The sequence below is a fragment of the Talpa europaea genome (genome assembly GCF_964194135.1).
Source record: "Talpa europaea genome assembly, chromosome: 4".
Classification (NCBI taxonomy): Eukaryota; Metazoa; Chordata; class Mammalia; order Eulipotyphla; family Talpidae; genus Talpa; species Talpa europaea.
Window position 1 is genome coordinate 60650612 of NC_140070.1, and position 22530 is coordinate 60673141.

Genomic DNA, 22530 nt, shown 5'->3' on the forward strand with positions numbered 1-22530 from the left:
TCTCTGGTGAATCCTCTCACCCTCCTGCACATCTGGCCTGTACCCCAGTTCTTGTATAAATAAATTAAAAAAAAAAAAAAGTATGGGGCCTCCCCAGTGGCGCAGCGGTTGAGCACTGGGCTGTGAAGCTGCCCACAGTCTCTGCAGCACCTGTTCGATCCCCGGCCACCAGCGAGGGTCCCACATGGCGCGACAGACCTTTCCTGCCACACCCACTGCTCCTCGCAGCAGTATGTTTAGTCAGTCTGCCTGTTCTGTTCCCCACTCTGGCTCTGGTGAATTCTCTCACCCTCCTGTGTTTCTGACTGTACCCAGTGCTTGTATAAATAAATAAATAAATCTTTTAAAAAAAAGTATGAAGAAAAAGCATAAATTTCTTCATTTAGGAAAAAAAAGTTAAGGGTTGTCTATTATTTCTAACATTCAAAATAAAATCAAACTTGTACTATTGTATCTAATCTAAAAGCAACCATTTTTGCCCCGTCCACAAGAGAACATTTCAGTTATTTAAAGAACATGTTCAACATCAGTTCAATATCTTTTTTTTTTTTTATAGAGGCATGTTTTTATTTATTTATTATATTTGTTTGTTTGTTTTGTTTATACATGCACTGGGTATAGTCAGAAGCGCGGGAGGGTGAGAGAATTCACCAGAGCCAGAGTGGGGAGCAGAGCAGGCAGAAGGACCGAAGTACACTGCTGAGGGGAGCAGCGGGTGGCAGGAGAGGTCTGCGCACCATGTGGGATCCTCCTCCGCTGGCCGGGGAGCAGCCGGGGATCGAACCGGCGCCGCTGAGGCCGCAGGCAGCTTCGCAACCCAGCGCTCAACCGCTGCGCCACCGGGGAGGCCCCAGTTCAATATCTTAACAAATATTCCCTAACACAAACACATTCTAGAAGGAAGGACAACACAACAGCAGGTCCATAGTCTAGGAGTTGACATTTTGGGGAAATGAAATAAACCCATGCATTTGATAAGCAGTTTCACAGGACATTTCAAATAACTATGGAGACCCAGAGTGGGAGAAGTCATCTAATAGCTGGTGGGCCCAACAAGATGTTAGGGAAGAGATAAGGCTGGACAAATCTCAACAAATGTGGGGGACATTCTAGGCCAATGAGGGAACTGTCACCCTTCTTTTAATCAAAAGTTCAAACACAAGCCCCAGCTCTGAACTATGCAGTGGCTATAAATACAAAACGGATAGAAAACTAGAGGAAACACCTTAGTGATCATTATGGGCTACATTCAGGTCTGTTTATTAACATATTCCGCTGCACCCCCCCAAAAAATCCCTCGTGTTACATATATGTATGCCTTGAAATAAAAGTGAAAAACTGGAAAAGGGACACATGCCCCAGTATGCAGTACAATTACCTGACATTTGTATTTATAAAAAGTGCAGACAAAGGCCAATGGCATTAGCATAATCCTGACTCCTGACTTTGGATTTTTAACAAATATTACAAATGGGTCCTTGTCTCTTATCTTGATGTGTGCTTCCCTCACTTCCTTGGCCTTACTTCTTTTCTTCCTAATTTTTTGCTCTTTCCACCCAAATTAAAAAAAAAAAAAAATTAGTGCCACAAGTCTGTGCGTTTAAATTCAGCCCACATGACATTTCCTTTGGGTTTAATTGCTTCCATACAATTTATATTTGCTAGTCACGCTAGACCCCAGAGTATTAAACATGCTCTTTTACAAAGAAGCTCTTGTCCTATAATAACCCCCATAATCAAAGTGCAGGAATTATGGGTAAAGCCCAGCTGGGTGATGAGCCAAACAGATTTTTTAATTCACCCAAAGCATTCTTGGGTCAGGAAGCAAATCAAAGCAGGCCACTCTACCATCTGACTAGAGAGCAAACATGCTGAAGCACTAGCTCAGCTGATGGGCGGGCATTTCCGCAGCAAGGAAATCTGAAGGAAGCGATCTTCTTTATACTCGGGCTGTGAGGAGCCACACCAGAGTCTCTTATAAACACCTGGCTACATTCTCTCTACTTTCAAGTCAGCCTCTTCCCAAAAGTTTTAGTGCTGATCTCCAAAGATCACCCTTTAAAATATTTTTCAAATAAATCAGTCTTTGTTACTCTAAGTTACCTCTCTGTCTTCCTTAAACAACTCAGGCAACATTTCTGGCCTTGTCCTATAACAAAAGGTATCTACAAACATTTCAAGATCGTTATAAACACTTACCTTTCTGAACATCTATCTAACTTATCCTGTTACCTTCCCCATCACCCCAAAAGTTCACTCTGAAATTGTACAACTTCTCAGGGACACTGACATTATTCCTTGGATCCCTTTATGCAAGCAACTCACTTTGCACAACAATTGTACCAACCTTTCTTTTTTTTTTGGGGGGGGAGACAAAGTTTTATTTTTTTTTATTTTTTTTAAATAATAAATTTTATTTTTATATTCCCCCATACAATTGCAAATGCCCCATTCTGACCCCATCCTTCCCCTCCCGCCCCCCACCCCCCAAAAAGTGTCTCTGGTTCATAGTTTTCTGTTGATTTTGATTTTCACTTTCTTATATTCATTTTCCTGGTCCCTTATTTAAGTTCTCTAGATTCCTGCTATGACTGAGACCATCCGGTATTTTTCTTTTTCTTTTTGGCTTATTTCGCTGAGCATGATCCCTTCCAGCGCCATCCATGTTGCTGCAAATTGCATGTGTTTATCTTTTTTGAATGCTGAGTAATATTCCATGGTATATATGTACCACATCTTCTTGATCCAGTCATCTATTTTTGGGCATTTGGGTTGTTTCCAAAGCTTAGCTATTGTAAACAGTGCTGCTATAAACATAGGGGTGCAGGTGTTCTTTGGAATTGATGTTTCTGTGTCCTTTGGGTAAATACCTAGGAGTGGAATTGCTGGATCATATGGAAGCTCTATGTTTAGTAGGTCCAGAAATCTCCACACAGCTCTCCATAGTGGTTGGACCAGTTTGCACTCCCACCAACAGTGCAGAAGAGTTCCTTTTTCTCCACACCCTCGCCAACATTTGTTGTTGCTAGTTTTTTTAATATGTGCCATTCTCACTGGTGTGAGATGGTATCTCATGGTAGTTTTGATTTGCATTTCCCTGATTACAAGTGATGTTGAACATTTTTTCATATGTCTGTTGGCCATTTGCATTTCCTCTTCAGAGAGGTTTCTTTTTAGCTCTTCTGCCCATTTTTTGACTGGATTATTTTCTTTGTTGTTGCTGAGTCTCATCAGCTCTTTGCAGATTTTTTTGATCAGTCCTTTATCATTAGTGTTGGGTGCAAAAATGTTCTCCCAGTTGGTGGGGTTTCTCTTTGTTTTTGTTATTGTCTCTTTTGCTGTGCAGAAGCTCTTTAATTTGATGTAGTCCCAGCTGTTTATCTTTGTCTTCACTATCACTGCTTTGGGTGATGTGTCTGTAAAGATGTCTTTTATGTGCAAATCCCGTAGTGTTTCGCCTATATTTCCTTCTATGTATTTTATGGTTTCATTCTCAATGGTGAAAAGCTGAAAGCAATTCCATTAAGATCTGGAACAAGACAAGGATGTCCACTCTCACCACTGCTTTTCAATATAATACTGGAAGTCCTAGCCAGAGCAATAAGACAAGAGAAAGACATCCAAGGAATCCAAATAGGAAAAGAAGAAGTCAAACTCTCACTCTTTGCAGATGATATGATAATATACATAGAGAACCCCAAAATCTCCACAGAAAAACTAATTCAACTCATCAATCAATTCAGTAAAGTAGCAGGATACAAAATCAACACGCAAAAGTCAGTAGCCTTCCTATACACAAACAATAAATCTGAAGAAGAAGAAATCAAAAAAACCATCCCTTTTATTATCAAAACAAAAAAAATCAAATATTTGGGAATAAATCTAACAAAAGAGGTAAAGGACCTATACAAAGAAAACTATAAAACACTGTTAAAAGAAATAGAAGAAGACACAAAGAAATGGAAAGACATCCCCTGCTCATGGATTGGAAGAATAAACATTATTAAAATGGCCATCCTACCAAAAGCAATATACAGATTCAGTGCTATTCCAATCAAAATCTCAATGGCATTCTTCAAAGAAATAGAACAATTATTGATGAAATTCATATGGAATCACCAAAATCCCCAAATAGCCAAAGCTCTACTGAAAAAAAAAAGAAGGAAATGGAGGCATCACACGCCCAGACTTCAAACTATACTACAAAGCCATAATCATCAAAACTGCATGGTATTGGAACAAGAACAGACATACAGACCAATGGAATCGAATAGAAAATCCAGAAATAAACCCACAGATTTATGGTCAACTAATCTTTGACAAAGGAGCAAAGAAAGTTTGTTCAATAAATGGTGCTGGGAAAACTGGGTCGCTACATGCTAAAGAATGAAGCTTGACCACTACCTCACACCATACACAAAAATCAACTCAAATGGATTAAAGAACTAGACATAAGACCTGTACCTACCTTTCTTACAAAATTCCTTTTTTGTCTTCTTCAGATAAATGTTACTCCACCAGAATCAGAATTTAAAAAAAAAAAAAAGTTTTTTCTTAAATTCCATGCAATCTCTCTTTGTGTTCAAAATCTATTCAAATTACTTATCAGATCCATACACCTGCATCTTAAAGGATTTATTAAAGGTTTCTACAGCTTGTTCCTTCACCTATGTTCCCTCATTGATTTTCACAGACCAATAATTTTGTCTATGCATAATTAGAACCAATATAGGCTGAATCAGATATGTACTTTAATCTTAGTCTTAGAAACTGACAGATGAAAATACTTTGCTTACTGAAAATAAACAACTCTGATAAAAATCAATTTCCATACTATCACATAAACTCAATGTCATTTGAGGTTTATTTATTTTTCACATACTATACAGATGTGTTATTTATTATAGTAGTCTAGATCTGGATACATGCAGAGCCATAATCACTTTACACATAAAGTCACTGGACAAATCAAAGAAAAGTCAGATTTTTAAAATATTCAGTTCAAAGCTCATATTTACATTTTAGAATGCAAACCTGATATTTTAATGGTATTAGATATTATTCATTATGCGGTATCACGTTATCTTGTTCTACAATATAATTTTTTTGTTTTACTCACGGCAGCTGTTACTTTCACTATATATAAAACAGACAGTGTTTTAAGACCCATTTGAAGTGTTAGTAAATATGATCTTTCACTTAGGGTGAAACAACTCTATGACATTAGTTTACACCTCCGTGTTCTTTTCACCAGCACTCAAAAGTACGACTCGAAATACATATGTACCAGTCACCAATATGTTTACCATGCATCCCTAGAACTCTTAAAACCTAACTTTAACCGATACATTGCTTGAAGGTGCTTATATGCAATGCACTTTAATGAGAGACACTGAACTCCTGCATTCACAGTTATGAGCTAAGTTGGACAGTCTGATGAATGCGCAATTAGGAAATCTGAGTTCTTTAATGGTTTTCAACCACTTAAATAGGACTGACCAATTTAGGTTAAATGAAAAGCACTGTGGCAAAACCTCACTCACTTCACTATGGCTAATAATTAAAAAAGGCTGTATCGGTACATCCTTGTCTCTACTCGCTTGCCAAAGTTTCAAGCAAAACTTTCAACAATTCTGAAGCTAACATTTAAAATCCTTTCTTTAATGTTGGCACTCCAAATTGCCATAATGACCCTTACTCTCCTCTGCTCCTACTGGTAAATATCTGTTAATAATCACCAACTACTCAATGGTTATTAAAATGTAAGCAACAGACAAATACAAAGAACAATGGGCTCATTGTGTACCTTATGGGTTACAGCCCTTGGGCCTTTGCTTAAGAACACAGCTTCCCAAAGCCCAAAGCACAGCCTTAGCCATTATTACAGAAACGCATGATCAGTAGACTCAACTTTAACATTTTTCAAACCACTGAAAAGATTGTTTAAAAAAGTGATTATATTTTTCAATTATGTTTAGATCCACTTAACCTTCAAGTAACTGATCTTTCCCCCATTCTTGTCTTTCCTTCCATCAAGTTTTTCCACAATATATATTTATGGTTGGATTTTATGTTAAAATGTACAAATAACCAAGTACACGTTGGATGATATAATTATGCAAGACGAATCCAAGTACTAAATGCAGAAGCTTGTAACATACGATACATAACATGAAGAAACTACTGAAACGGGGACAATTAGACAATGTGTTTTCAGAAAGCATAGGTGATCTTATAAGCAATACTGAAGTATACTGCTTCTTTTATTATTCTTAATCCCTCTTAAATTCATATGCTTATACAAATACCAAACCTGTAACAAGGCCCCAAATGCAGCAGAAATGCCTTTTAACTACAATACCAGCTTTAACTCCAAAATTTATCCAAACTCAAACCAGTCTGATATAATCAAATATGTTTATTAAGAAAACATTATACTGTAAAAAGATAAACTGGTCTGGGGCATCAACTTGCATTACCTTCCAAATCCCCGTCACCAGATATCAAAATCAGTTTCAGCAAATAAAGAAACAAAGATAAAGAAGATAAAAGTTTATCTGAAACTCCAGTTACATAATATTCTGAGCCATAAATTTTTAATTGATACTCTCCAAACATAATCTGTGATTTTTATGACAGCAATTAGCATGACTCGTCTCAGCAATAATAGACCTGTGCATCCAAACTCTGCAAAGGTTTTACCACAACTGGGATAAGAGACTGTAATTTTCCTCCGGGCCAGTGATTATCATATTAATTAGAGTAATATTTTTATCCAAGTCTTACAACTCAGCCCAGTTAGTTATAAGACGCTGATTTCAGTTTTAACAGCGTTTAAATATGCCAATGTGTGGTCCTATGTGGCAATGGGTCTGTGCAGAGAGAACCAAGCTCCTTAGCAAAGTTTATGGGAATATGTAGGATGTACCTTAGGTAAGTGAAATTTTCACTTTTCCCTCTTCAAAAGCTAGGTTTTCTGAATTACCATATGAGTAAGTACCCAAGTCCCAGCACTGGCCCTGCTCTGGGGAAAGTGGCCTCAGTGGAAAAGCCATTTATTAGATACTTTTAAGTTCTCTTGAATCTTTCTGGAACTCTGAGAAATAAACTACAGAATTAACTATTTCTCCTTCTTGAAAACACCTTTTCTTTCCTGAATTTCATACACTACGTTCTGGATTTCCCCTGTATCTCTAGCTAGTCCTTCTTCATTTCCTTTATAGGCTCTATCTGGACCTGTCATTCTATCTGTGACTCTCTCAAAGGGATCTCACCCACACCTGGATTAAAATAATATACTGTCACATATATACAGTTATAGTTACAGCATGTATATCCTTTGGATATATTAAAGACACCACAAACTCAACATGTTAAAAAACTTCTCAACCTCTTCTAAATCTTTCAGTACTGCTTTTTTACAAATAGAGGCACTATTATGAAGGTGTGAAGTAATACTTCTGAATTTTATATAGCATTATAAATCAGTGGCACTCCAATAAAAAAAATTAATAAATGTAAAGAAAAGAGACAAGAAACAATTAGAGGCACCACCAGGCAAGCCATTATCTGACAGGAACCTGCAAATCTTCCTTTTCACCTCTTCTCCTCACTGAAACTCATCCCTACATCTTATCAAATACACCTCCTGAATATCCCTCAAAAGATTTCATTTCTTCCCTTTCCCAGCATCAACTCAAGCATTCCATATCTGTACAACTCACATCAGACAGTCCTTGTAGGAAAGCAATTTCTGAGACCACAAAGCCAAATCCCAATCTCTGAATCAAGGTTACCCCAACAAATCCGAGATGCTCCATCCAGTATCGCACTGAAATCTCCACAATTTAACCCTTCTCTATACTACAAAGTCCTAAGGCTGTGTCAGGACAACCAGAAACAGAGCCCATCAAACCTATGGTTCCCCAAAATCCCATTAACAATCAACTAATGTCATTATATACCAAATCATGAATGTGCATAATAAATGCCCAGAAGATAAATAAGCACTTGTAATGAATGATTACAACTCAGTAAAAGTAGCAGGTAGAGCACTTTTACTTTTCTTTCTATGTCCTTTCAGCTCTGCTTTAATTTTTTGATAGCGGATTAAAAACAACTTTTAAAAATAAACTCAAAAATAAAATCAATCCAGTAAAAGTTATATCTCTTCATTTTAGTTATAATTCTCATTTCCTTCCATATCCCACTTTTTGATGTGTTATCAACGGTTATCAGTGGTTGCTTTCTCAACCATTAAACATCAAAGCCAAGAAATGTTTTTTAAGGACAAACTGGGAAAAAGAAAAATACTAGGGTTTCCCTGGTAGTGCAGGGGTTAAAGTCTCAGCACTATCAAGCTATTGCCAGCTATCACCAGCCACTGCCATTACAGCTTAAGTTCCATCCCCAGCGAGGGAGATAACCCAAATGAAGGAGATAATCCACATGGCGCAGCAGACCTCTCCTGTCTTGCCTGCTCCTTTCCTCAGCAGTGTATTTCAGTCTGTCTGCCTGTTCTGCTTCCCACTCTGTCTCTGGTGACTCCTCCCACCACCCCCCACCACCCCACCCCACCTCCGCCCTGGCCTAGACCCCAGTTCTTGTATGCATACACGTGAGGTTGACACAAACCACTTTATTCCACAAAACAACTCCTCTGGTTATGTGCTTAGATGTCACTGCAATTATCATTTTGACAAAGTTTCTAAACACTCTAAACCTCTGTGGCTGGCTCATGCTGAGTCAGTTACATCCAGGGACCACTATTCTGAGTATCATTGAGATATGTGACAGCCACTTCACACTGATATGCCCTTCATTCTGATTGTCTGGGCATTCATTTAACAGAACAATGCATTCACCAGACCACGTGTCACTCACGTGTAAGTGGGGTAAGTATACTGACAAATAGGTAGGACAATAGATGGTAAATTAGATAAATAAATAAATAATAAATAGGAGGCAGAGAACTACTCTTTGTGTAGACAATTATCTTCGAATAAAGTGCTAACATAGGCTCTCTCTAAATATGAATGCAGGGAAAGAGTAACTTATTTTCCATTTTCCTCCCTCCAATAGCATTTGAGCATACATTAGTTTCAAAATTACAAAGAATTCAGAAACAACCTAAATGTCCATCAATAGGGAATTGGTTACTTTTGCTTCTACTCACATAGAGCTTCTCTGGAAAGACAGGAGAAACTGGTATTCTCTGGGAGGGAATCAGGGGTAAGAGAAAGACTTTTTATGGCATATGTTTTGGTACATGTTTGAATTTTTTGTTATTTACGTTCTATTTATTACCTACTCAAAAACTTTTTAATAAAGTCATCTAAAAATATTAACAAGTGATTCAGCTTTATGACTTGGTTTGAAAAGCCTCTCAAAGCACTTCACTAAGAATGCAAAAAGGGGGCCTCCCCAGTGGCACAGCGGTTGAGCGCTGGGCTGTGAAACTTCCCGCCACCTCTGCAGCACTGGTTCGATCCTAGGCTGCTGGGCGAGGGTCCCACATGGCACACAGACCTCCCCTGCCATGCCCGCTGCTCCCTTCAGCAGTGTGTACTTTGTCAGTCTGCCTGTTCTGCTCCCCGCTCTGGCTCTGGTGAATTCTCTCACCCTCCCAAGCTTCTGACTGTACCCAGTGCTTTTATAAATAAATAAATCTTAAAAAAAGAAAAAAATCTAGAAAGGATCCCTAAGAGGGAGATCACCAGTTGCTGGCTCTGGGCATCCTTGGGGGACAGGGTATATCAGGGGGTTTTGGTGAATTAACTGTACCTCTAGAATCTGTTTTGTCTGTGTCCACTTGATCAGCCTCAGAGGAACAAAAAACTAACAAAAACCAGAACAAGAATATCCTGGAAACTACCAGACCTGAAAGCTATTCATTTACAAGCAGAAATGGCAGGTTCTGCAGGGTGGCCTTGAGTCAAGGATAGCCTTATACTGCACTAATCTGGAAAACAAAGACTGCCCACGTTGAGAACTGCATATAAACTGAATATATGACAGATAGATCTATGGATGGGCTAAGAAAGAACGAATTGTTATGAAAGCCTCTACCATTTCACATTTTAAAATAGCATAAAATGCATAGTTCCCTACACAATAGAAAGCTCTCAACCTGGGAGACAATGGTGGTGGTCCTATGCTTCAGATCAAGCTGGGATTAAAGTATCTCAAAATTAAAGGACCAGAAAACTGACATTGTACTAGGTCATGTCCTCAGCCCTGCTGAGATTCTAAAGTCTCAGTGGAACATACTAATCAACATTTATCTTTAGTCATGTCCAACCAGGTTCTTCTAGACCTAAAAAACCTTCCTAAGCATTTCTTCCTCTGTATCTCTTTCCATCCTCTTTCCTGAAAGGTGTCTCTGCTTACCTACATACATTCTTCCATTTTTAAAGACTCTATTTATGTCTAATCAGCTGTACAAAGATTTCTTTGAACACCCATCCTTCATCCATACTTTTGTTCAGGGCACTTAGCATGTGAAGCTGTGATTCTATACGCTTTGTTCACAGGGACAGACGTGGAACTATCAAGCACCGCAAATTCCTATGCAGATTCCAGTGTGACAGTATGTAAAGCAAATGACTAAAGAAAAATATTAGACAACTCCTTCCTTCACCAACCACTTTCTTTTTGTCAGCTACTGTGCTCAGGTTATACAAAAACAAGCAAAACAAATATTACTCTTGCCCTCATGGAGGTTACAGTACAATGAGAAAGAGTAATAATTAAACAGTAATACAGCAGCAGTAGACGGCACCAAGGGCGAACCAGGAGTATCCAAACAGGCATAAGGGCTATGATTCAGAGAAAACCTCCTGCAGGGGTGTCATTTAAGCTGATGCCTGGAGGCAGCGTAGGAGTTAACCAGGCAAAAAGCAGGGAAACAATGTTCCAGGCACAGGTAACAGCTTGTGCCAAGTTCCGGAGACTAGAGGGAGCATAGCCAATGGGAGAAACCAAAAGATTGCAAGTTTCAGACCTGTAACCATAATAGAAATGACTGCCTTATTATGACATACCTCACAAGTGTTACCAACACTGGGAGAGCAAATGCTCTAAGTTCTGCCACCACACAGGTTTGAACTCAGCTACTTATCCTGGTTTAGTCTCTTCTCTCTCCAGCTAGACATCAGGTACATGAGTACGGTAAACTACGCTCACATCTCTCCCTGCAGCAGCACACTGCCTTGGACCAACACGCAAGAGGAGTCAGTGATTTTTAATACTTAAACAGTTAAAAATCCTTTAGATGGCATAAAGTAAAGGCCCTGGGAGAAAACAGCCCCACCTCCACCAGCAATAACGATAACAAACAAACGTTCAATGGTGTTTACTGTGTAGGGTGAAGCAATTTGTATACATTCACTTATTGCACTTCATCTAACAGGGCCCAACAAGTGGTCATCACTTTTTCCTTTGTAATATCTGCTATCTAGATGAAACATTAAATAATAGAAATTCAGGTAGAAATGAAAGCAAATAAAGAGTAAACTGAAGGAAATCCATAAAACCTAGTTTTTGCCATAAATCTACTTATCCTGAGGCAACTTATTAAGTGAGCTCTGTGTCAGTTCATTTCTAAAGAAAATAACCCAAAACAAGGAAAACACCAGTAGCTCTCAAAAACCATCCCTTTAGTAACTAAGTTTCAGGCTTCAGTTACCGAGCTTTGGCCAAGGATTCCCCTACTCCCCACCAAACTAGCCAAATCTACCATTCCAGTTTTGCTTGCTTCTTTGCCCTCTTTCTCTTACCTTTAATAACTCCCCCTCCCATATTTAAAATGAAATACATGTTTGCTATAGGACATTTGAAACATCTGGAAAGGAAGAAAATAACAATAGAAATCAGCCATAATACTAGAAATGAGCATTGCAAACATTGTGGTAGGTATTTTCTATCAAACACAAACATCCTTCTAAAAATATAATCAGGATTGGAATGTTATCACACTGCATTGTATTTGCTGGTTTTCTTCTGTTATATCCCACTTATCTGGTAGTTAAGACCATTTCTTTGCTACCAAAACTGCCTGAATGAACTCAGGATGCAAAGAATACACTTTGGAATATACCATTCTTCCCATATTTCAACACATAAAAGTATTCATTGTCCCCCACAAACCACAGGAAAGACCATCTTCTTAGAATTTTTCCTTCAATAATAAGTTAATTACCCCAATCCTCAGTTTCCCAAATTACCCTTAAAATAGCCTTAGAATCACTGAATCTTTAACTTTAGTCATCCTCTACTATGGATAGACATTTAATTGAAGGAGGAAGGGACAGAAGAGGATGACCCAAGGCTGCATGTAATTCCTACAAGTCTTAACTCAATTGGTCAACAAACAAAAACTGAGGCTCAGAATTGCCTCAACCCTCAAAAACAACTTATATATAATCAATTTTAATAGCAGGGAGAGGCAACCTGGCTCTTTTTTCTCCTCAAATCTACTTTGCTAACATATCTAATTAACCCTCTCAACAAGTCCTCAGCAACATACCCACCCAATCCTGTCATCACTTGGGTCATTTACCCTCCAAGTAACATCTGTGCTCCTGTCAAATGATATGAATTTATTAGTAGTAGAAATCTTAATAATATATATACAGGCACTGTAGGTATATAGTATCCATTCCTGATTTATAGTATCCATTCCTAATCCAGCACCTAGAACTCTTAATTTGCTGGCCCCAACATTCAGAAACATATGCTCCATCCAGTACTCCAGAGTGATGTGGTCACCAAGAACACTTAATTATGGGGCCTAATTATGGGTACATAATTGGCAAGAGGCAACATGGCACAAGGGGAGAAACAGGTTTTAGAATTACAGAATTCAATTCTACCTCTGTCATTCATCTTTTATGTGACCTTGGGCCATTTATGTAATTTCAATTGAGTCTCAGTTTCCTTAGCTGTAAAATAAGGTAATACAGCAATAAAATGAGATTAAAAATGACCCTATTCACAGGATGACTGTGAGGGTCACTCCTCATCTTTTCTTACTTTTCAAAACCATCCTTCCTCTACCTTCTGTCCCATACACAAAAATCAACCTAATAGCTCTAGGCCAGATTCCAAAAAAATAAAAGGTTGATCCTCCTCAGAAGGGGTTCAGTATCTCTGTCCAAGTAAGACAGTGAAGCAAAAGAGCACCCATCATGGGCATTTAGAAAATCTATTTAGTTTTTTTTTTTTTTAATAGGAAGACTGACGCTGAGTTTTTATTTTAAACCTAAAAAATGGTTTTCAACTCCAGATACAGGTTGTCATTCAGAGCCACAGCTATCACAGAGTCAAAATCAGTTTATCCTATTGCCAAGGTTACAGCAACTGACTTTGACCAAGTAGACAGTGCATGCGTGTGAGGAGAGAGACAAGGAGGCAAGACTGAACTTGTAATGAAAGGCCACTAAGTGCCAGACACTTCAAATATGTTATCGAATCTTTTGAAATACCATGAAATAGGTACTACTATACCCATTTTACAGACAAGGGAACTAAGGCACCACACAATATTTTTTGAAAGATGAAAAGAGCCCTCATAAAAACAACTATATTATATATGTCATCCAGAAAAAAAAACAGAAAAAGCAAGTCAGCCTCAGTTCTTTTTAATAAAGTAAGTTTAAAGCAAATTTCAAAATGAATTATTCTCAAATTGAAAAGGACTTGAAAAATTTACCTCCCACAAGCATTTCTTACGAAAGCATGTACTCCAGCAGAGACGGCAATGACCAAAAAAGAGGTAGACCTGGGGAGAGGGAACAGAATTTCCAGCCGTATAAAGTAGCCAAGTAAAGAGAAGTCCTCGGACAACGGCCCTGTTGTAAACCTTTTAAAAACAATCAGTCCAGCATGACACAGAAAGATGAAGGAATATGAGTATAAAAGCTTAGGGAAAGGAGAGTTAATCAAACATTAGATTGTCAGCCGAGAAAATCTTGAGTTCATAATAAAGGCAAATAATGTGCAACCTTACATTGGCCTTAGAATTTTTTGACTTTATAACAGTGGAGAAACAACACGCGCTCAACAAAAATTGTACTTTGAATTTTGTCTTTTCCCAGACAAAGTACAATTTTCCTAATTCTGGGCAGAGGCAGGGAGCAGCAGCTTCCTGTCACATGATCACTAGGTTAGACAACTTATTCTCTACAGCATACTATGTTGCCAACATTTTTTTTCATACTGTGTTTTCACATCTCATCAATTCTACAAAATGCCCATCTGTGTCTGAGATATCCAACAGTTTATAAAATAAGCAATGTGTTGGATGATTTTGACCAGATGTAAGTGTTCTGAATACCTTTAAGATAGCCTAGACTAAACTATAACATTCAGTGTATTAAAAGCATTTTCATTTTCGATTGCCAATATTTTCAACTTTTTATGAGTCTGTCAAGGACATAAGCCCATTACAAGTCTAGGAAGGTCTGCACAAACATATTACAAGGCAATCAGAAATACTAGAAAAAAATGTTCACAAAAATTGATCTGCAAATATGAAGAAACTAAATGGTAGTACAAATTTAAATGACTGATGAAGAGTGAAAAGAAATAATTCCTTTGGTACTGGAAGCATCTTCCTTTGGTCCAGGAGTCCCCACACCAAAACCAATGTACACTCTAAAATCTAATTATAACACACAGGTAATGAAGTATATGGATAGAATTATAATAATGTAAATACTGGCTACAGATTTTCAGCTTTAATAGTAACTTATTAATAACAAGGTTAATTTGGAAACAAAATATAATGGGTATGGGTTCACAGGTTTGGAAAGGTTTGGAAATTAAGGTGTTGGTGACAAAAAGTGAATTGTGGAACTGATAACCACTCAAATCTCCCTGACTTAGAAAATGCGTTGTTAAGAAACACTGTCAATGACTGACAAAAAAGTAAGAAGGAGTGTCACTAATATGTGGAATATAGAGAAACCAAACAAAGGGTTAGAAAAATACAAACTTAAAGAAATCAACCCTTGAAACCTGACTACAGGACTAGCAGTATCCAGAAGGGGTGGGAGAGGAATGGAACAAAGTGGGGAGGGGGCACAATGGATGCTGCTATGAGTGCTTGGGTGGTGGGTCAGTTAAGGTAATTATCTGAAGGGAGGATCCTGTACTTCCAAAATACCAACAACAGTGTAAACCAATGTTGACTCAACAAAAGATAAGTAACAAAAGTGACCTATAACAAATAAAAATTAATATAAATTATCAAATTTGGGAGAGGAAGAAAAACAACTAGTGAAAGAAGCTACATTCTTATTTTCATATCGAGTTAAAACTTGGTAAATTAAAAAATAGTGGTATAAGCATATTACTTAGGGTTAAAAAGGTAGCAATCTAAGAATCAACTACAGAAAGTTTTTAAAAATCAAATCTGTGAACCTTTTTTTTTTTCCAAAAGTCCTTTTGTACTATTGGATGTGTCACCAAGTACATAGGTCACTTTGACCAAAAAATTCCTATCACACAATTCAGAAAAAGGCAAAACACTAAAATTATTACTAAAAATTGAAAGTAGCAAGCAAAAGTTATCAAGGGAATTATATTTAAGAGTGGGGATAAAATATTTTTATAATATTGTTATTCAAAATTTTTCTACAAGAATGTTTGTAGAAGAATAAGTATGGAAAATTCTACTCAGGTTGGGTCATTTTCTTCTTTATATTTCTCTATTTTCTGGTTCATGTATAATACATATGTATTCCATTTTTAATCAGAATTTTCTTAACTTTAGTGTGATCAAAGTCAATGTTCCTGGTTGCTAAGAGCCCTACACCTACATACCCCAGCCTGATTTATAAGCTTTGAAAGATAGTAGGAACAGGCAGTCCTTTTCAGAGACTATGTGTTTTAACATCTGATCCTCTGCTGTTACATGTTACCCTAAAGGAATGCCTGACCACAGGAAAGGTGTGACCACTCAGGAAAGGTGCCCTTTAAGAGGTACCAGAGAGTGATTACATCATATACCTAAGAACAATTCTTACCTGAGAAACTGACAAAAAGCTTTTTAAAGCTTCTTAGATGACTATGCTTTGTTTCTCATGAAGCTCATTGTTCAGCTGAGGAAAGGGGATAAAGGTGGTAGTGGGGAAAATGGAAAACTGCTCCTTAAGTAAATGGTAACAGATTAGAGGTCCAGTCCAGGGTTGACCATTAAATAACCACATGACTTTCCCAAAGTCACAGGTCACCCTTCCCTGGTCTCAGTTTTCTAGCCAAAAAGAAATTGACCCTTGCTAGTTCTCTTTTTTTTTTTAACCCTTGTGAATTCTAAAACAGTTTGAGCTCTGATTTATGAAACCCTCAACTACAACAGAATCAAATACAGAATTCCTCTGCTAGTTCCATTTCATAGATGATAAAGCAAAGTAATGTGTAGATTTCACGAAAATTAACTCAGGGTCAGTCGCCTATTTTTTAAGCTTCTACTTAATCCACCAAAATATACTGACTTTTGAAACTGTGTAATTAAGTGTGACATATGACATTTACCTTAGTCCAACTTTAAACAAAGCTCCAAAAGAAACTCAAAATTCTTGGCAGATTGCTTATCCTGAAAGACAATAGTCATGATGACTTAATTTCTTAAATTCCCTTAGCCACTTGGCCAAAAAATTTCCTAAGATAGAATCACATCAGGCTACCTTACTACTTACACATTTTTTTTCAGTCGTTGACTATCCAAAGTGAAATGAAGATTCACTGGACTTTTTGTTGGGAAGTCATTGTGGTTGGGTGGATGGACATAGAAGGATCTAAGGAACTTTCTCTAAACCCAAAGCTAACTTTCATTTTTGGCCTAGTTTCACAAAATCATTTCTGAGCTACTCCAATCATTCAGAATAGATGTATAAAAGGGAATGTTTTCATTTTGCTTTTGTTTGAGGGTCTTTTGTCCCTTGCTTTTTCCCCAGATATTAGACAAGCTCAGGTCTAGTTTCATAGCGTCAATAGTCATAGTTATATTGATTATATATACATTGGTGTTTATGAGCACAGCTAAAAGAACCCTTTGGGACCTTAAGTTTTCTAAGTAAAGTACTATAAATTATATGGATCTTCTTCTATTTGCATTTTTTGCTAAGTCTGTTTCTATAAAAATCACAACATTCAAAACTTCATTTACCTAAGTAACTTAATACCAACTTAATACCAGATGCCAGCTATTTTAGATTTTTTTTTTAAAAGATTTACTTATTTATTTATACAAGCACTGGGTACAGTCAGAAGCACGGGAGGGTGAGAGAATTCACCAGAGCCAGAGCGGGGAACAGAACAGGCAGACTGACGAAATACACTGCTGAAGGGAGCAGCAGGTGCAGCAGGAGAGGTCTGTCACGCCATGTGGGACCCTTGCTCAACCGCTGTGCCACCAGAGGAGGCCCTATTTTAGATTTTTGTGTACTACAGAACTAAACTCATCTTTCAGCATAATGTCACATTTAGAAAAAATGTCATTCTATCACATATTTGTATTTCACCAGTCATTTAGAAGTCAAAGCACCAAATCACACTATCACTCAAGAATTCAGAGCTCTGGAATAAAATTATCAACAAGTCTGCTTTAGGACAAATATTTCTCAGCATTGCACCAACCCCAGAAACAAAATATAGGTCTCCTTGCATGAGATGTCAACAGCTTTGGGAAGGGGAAGGAATAATTGGTCACCAGTATGAGTCAAAGAGCTGGCTATAATACAGCTCTCATCCATCACTTGGGTTCATGATGAAGGCCCTCTGATAGCAGTCTCAAATACTAATGCTAAAGAAAGGCTTGATTATATTTTACAAACTGCACATAAAGACAATACAACTTTTACAGTGAGACCACTCCAGGCTACTTTGATGGCTTCTCCATCAAAGACTTTAAAATAAACCCTAGGGCAAGTTCTTAGGAGTTTCCCTGGCTGGCAGTGATGTGCCAGTCAGTGCAGATAATCCTGACCCAAGTGGTCCAGAGGTATGACGTGGGTCTAGGCCACTGATAGCCTGGGCCCCCATGGCCTCACTCCTTACAGTTCAAGTTCCAGGTTGGTTTCTCTTAAGGACCTTACTTATCTTAGGGTACCACACTGACACAATTCTGTTGTCTGTGAATCTATTTTGCTGTATAGTCTAATTCAAATCTAATGTAAAATTTATGACATCAACAATCCAGAACAATGTGAGTGAAGAATGAGCGAGCAGGCTCTTGATTTGATGGTATTATAGGTTACCAAGCGTGACATAATAAAACTTCTGACCCCATTTCCAAACAATTGACTTGTCCAGCCCACATCTCCTTCACCACACAATTGCTAATTACATCACTGTCGATGTGGTCATTACGTCACCCAGCAGAAAACAGTACGGTGTAACAGGTAGTCCCTTTTCTTGGTTGCTTTCCCCCAAGTCCAGGAGACTGCGGACCACCTGCACTTGCTGAAGCTTGCCTCCTCCCCAAGTCTCACAACTTTTCCTTTATTTAACTTGATGTCACATCCCAGGGAACCCGGCTCTGGAAAATCTGACCTACAGTGGGCAGGGGTGAGGGGCTTGTGCCCAGGAGGCTCTATCGCTATCAATGTATCAGTGTTTCAGATTCTGCGCAAAGTCGCTTACGTGTCTCGTGGGAACAACCCCCCGCCCCACCTTAATTCTTTCCCTCCCCAGAGTCTCTCGGGACGTCAGGACACTCGAAGAGCCTCACGAGACTCTGCTCCAGATCCCTTACAGTTCCAGCCCCAACTCACTCTCTCCGGCCCGGCCTCCGGGAGAGAAACGCGCACGGCAGCGCCGTCACCCGCGCGCGCGCGAACCAGCCCCGCGCCCCGGGCGCCGCAGCCCGCCGGCCCCGGCGGAGCTTGACTTACTTGAGGAAGTACCTCTGGCCGGTAACGGTGAAGGTCATCTCCCAGCCGGGGGGCAGCGGCGGCTCGTCCGTGACGTCGTAGGACTGCTGGCGGAGGTGCGCGTGCTGCTGCGCCGCGCCGCCCGCCGCGCCCGCGCCCAGCTGCAGGGACGCGGGCGACGAGTGCGAGCGTACGTGCTGGGCGCCGCCGGCCAGCCGCGGCCCGGGGTGGCAGCCCGACGAGTCGGTGCTGGACTGGCGGGAGTGCGAGCCCGAGTCCGGCTCCTGGAAGAACGACTCCGGCAGGATCTTCTTCCGCCAGGAGCTGGGCTTGGGGTTCATGACGGAGTTGAAGAGGGCCTCGAGGTCCGTGTCCAGGTCCTGCGTGACATGGATGACCTGCTGCCCGGGCGGCGGGAGCGGGGGGGGCGCCGAGGCCGGATTCATCTTCTGCGGGGAGAAGGGAAGGCGGGTCGGCTTTGGGTTGGAAGTGGGGAGGGGGCGAAGCGGGGAAGGGCTGCGACGAGACAGAACAGAGAGGAAGAGAGGAGACTGAGGTGCCGTCGAGGGATCCCAGACACTCGGCACCAGACCGGCGGGCGGGGGAGGGTCCCTCCCGGCCCGGGGAATTATGCAACTTTCCCCAGATACCGGGAAGGGGGGGGGGGGTTGAGTAACTGCGCCCGGGACGCAGCACAACTGCGGTGGCAAAGGACAGGTCGCGCCTTTCCAGGCACAGAGCCCCTAAAGCCTCAACTCGCGCCAACGCCTGGACATCGCGACTCCGGGAGCCCGAGGAGCGCGGGGCCACCGGGCGGTGCCAGGGCAGCGGGCGCGCCTCAGCGGGCACTACCTGGGCGCGCAGCGAAGCCGAGGCTGGGCGTGCGGCGGCCGCCGTCCCGCCGGAATCCGCCGTCAGGCCGGGGTCGCTCGAGGGCGTTCCGAGCTCGAGGGGAGCCCGAGCGCTGCCGGCGAGTTCCAATTCGACGCGGTGCCCGGCAGCCGAGACGCTTCGGCTCTCACATCCCCCGAGCCGGCTTCAGGCACGCCCGGGCCGCGCGGAGGCGGAGGAGAAGCAGGCAGCGCGGCCGCCGCGGCTCCCGGACTGTCCCATAAACAAAGTTTGGAACAAACTCCCACTCCCAGGAAAGAGGCGGGCCCGAAAGCTGAGCTGTTGAATTATGCATGGCCTCCAAGTCCCGAGGCCGCCCGTCCCGGCTCGGCCCTCCCCTTCCTCCCCCTCCTCCGCCCAGCCCCGGCTCTGGAAAGCCCTGGGCGCCGTGGGTGCTTCGCCCGGCCCGAGGACCCTGGTGCCCCCCGCCCACTCCTCTCTGCGCGCGGACTTCTCCGCGGCGCCCTGCGCCGGCCCTCCTTTGCGTTCACCACTGTCTTGGGGCGGGATCAAACGGAAAGTGGCCCGAGCCTGTTTAGTCAGGGGTTGTGGACCGAAGCCTAGGCTGGGGGCGGTAGAGGGCACGCGGGCCCGGGCCGAGGAAGCGCCGCTCTGGGGCCCCGCGCCCTCCGTTCCCGCCGGGCGCCTCGGCCGCGGGCGTCGGAGCGCCGCGCTGAAACCCGGCCCTGCCGGGGCTGGCCCGGGTGCGCCCCGGCGCGGGGAGACGCCGGCAAGGCCTGCCCTTCCACGGGAGCCTGCTTAGCGCTTGTGACCATATTTGGTCAGGCGAGGCGTCTCGGCTGCTGGGCTTTCAGTCGTCTGCCCCACAGTCGGCGCCCAGAAAGTGCCTCGCTAGTGATGCGACTTTGTCAAAACGGGTGGGCTGTAAACAAACAGCCTTCAAATCATTCTTCAATCCTCTCTCCTCTCCGGGGTGTGTCAGGTCACTAAGAATTGATGAGAAAACTGGGTGTTGAAAGGCAAGAGCAAACGCGTCCCCCTCCTTCCCCCGGCTACATAGTCGCGGGGTAGTGGGAGGATTGGAATGTTCTTGAGGCCTTCCCAAGATCCTGGAGCCGGGATGGAACCTGAGCAGGTGACTAGAATACAGAGTGTGTGCCAGTGACCCTGAAAAAAAACACCCCACAACCCACCCACCCTCCCACAGACTACATCTGGGTGAGGGATGGAGACCCCCTACCCCTGGATCCAGGAGGAAGAGGCAGCTGCCGGAAGTAGGCTGTGGCCTGGCCTTCTGGGGCAGCTCAGTTTTCCCTTGACCCCTCTCCATTGGGAAGAAAGGGAACGTAAGTCACTCTTCAGAAAGCACCTACTCCACCCCACTTAACTCAAATAGAAGTTTATGAAATCAAATGAGACAATGTATGTAAAGCACTGTTGAAAAGCACCTAGCTACATACTTGTGTGTGGTACATTAAACAGAATTACAGGTAGTGTGTCTCAACATTTTATAAGGTTGAAATAAAGTCAAAATTAAAATCTGGAGTTGTCTTGAAGGTGAAAAATTTACAGAAAGACAAGACCACCTCATAGCTTTCCCTTGGAGAACAGGAGGATTTTTTTTTGTGTTTCTTGTCACTGCTCAAAATAGAGCAAGAACCCATCAAAGCGAGGGCCTCTTATTATCAGTACTTGAGAGTGTGCTCTAATTCCAGGCTCTCCACAGACTGGAGAAAACCAGGGCTGCCTGAGAGAAAGATAACCACATGGATTACCTTCAAAGGTAAACAGAGCATGGCTCCTTACTGGGACTGTGGAACCCTGGTCTCCCCATATAGCAAGTTCCCCCCACCCCCATAGGGCAAGTGCAGGGAAGGGGGGAGCTGCTAGAGGTCTCTCTGTTAGAAGTAGATCTTTGCAAATTATTATCAGACACCCTCACAGGTGTGACAATGGGCAGATTAGCCATGGAACTACGGGAAGTAACTGCAACCCAATGATTACTAATGCCGAGGTCATGAGACTGAGTTGATGATAAAGGATAGAAACTGAGGCCAGGATGACTCTAGGAAGTTCCTCACCTTGCCTGTTTTGTAAAGAATACCTGGAAGCTTCAAGAGACGAAGAAAATGCTGAGGGAGCCATGAGACTAATCAGTCAGTGAGAACCAGGGTGCTGGGGACTAGAAGGACACAGATACCGTCTTCATTTATTACCAACCTTCAAGGCATATTAATAAACAGTGGAGGCGAGAGGAGTGGATGCCTAAAATGGAAATTGCCCTGATCACAGGATAACTGGAAGGGAAAACTCCCTGTTCCCAAACAGCCTATAATATGTGATAGTAGATAGTTCAAGAGATTTGCTTCAGTCCTTCAAACATTAGCTTCAGATTAAATAACAATTACAAGTGTTTTGTATGAAACAGGAACTACCCAGGAGAGGCAAAATGGTATAGGGCGTAAGTGCATAATCCATGATCTCCAAAACAAAATACCTTAAACTCCTGAGGCAACAAGACATGTCAAATCTCCATTCCTGGATTTACCCTCTTTGGAAAGTAGGGACAGTAACACCTCAGTGATTCTAGGTTAAAACACCTACAAATTATATCAGTTGGCTCACGATTTAGAATATAAGCTTTGAAGTGCCTAGTTCTACTTTCTACATTGAACATGTCATTTAGCCTCCCTTACTTACAGATTGTTCATTTAAAAATTGGAGACAGTATTGTGGTAGTCCACTGCCTTGCTGCCCTTCAACGGACCACTATCCTGTTAGTAAGACCCTTTCACTTAGATTT

At 41.5% G+C, this 22530-nt stretch overlaps 1 protein-coding gene across 1 annotated transcript in view; it reads right to left on the reverse strand.

The window, feature by feature from the left end:
- Positions 1 to 19321, reverse strand: part of WWTR1 (WW domain containing transcription regulator 1) — a gene marked incomplete at both ends in the record, with an annotated part of 129727 nt that extends 110406 nt beyond the window's left edge. Inside the window, one exon of the mRNA XM_084231406.1 lies at positions 18897 to 19321. Within this exon, the coding sequence (XP_084087532.1) occupies positions 18897 to 19321 (425 nt within the window). The remainder of the gene's footprint in view (positions 1 to 18896) is intronic.
- Between the last annotated feature and the right edge of the window lie 3209 nt (positions 19322 to 22530).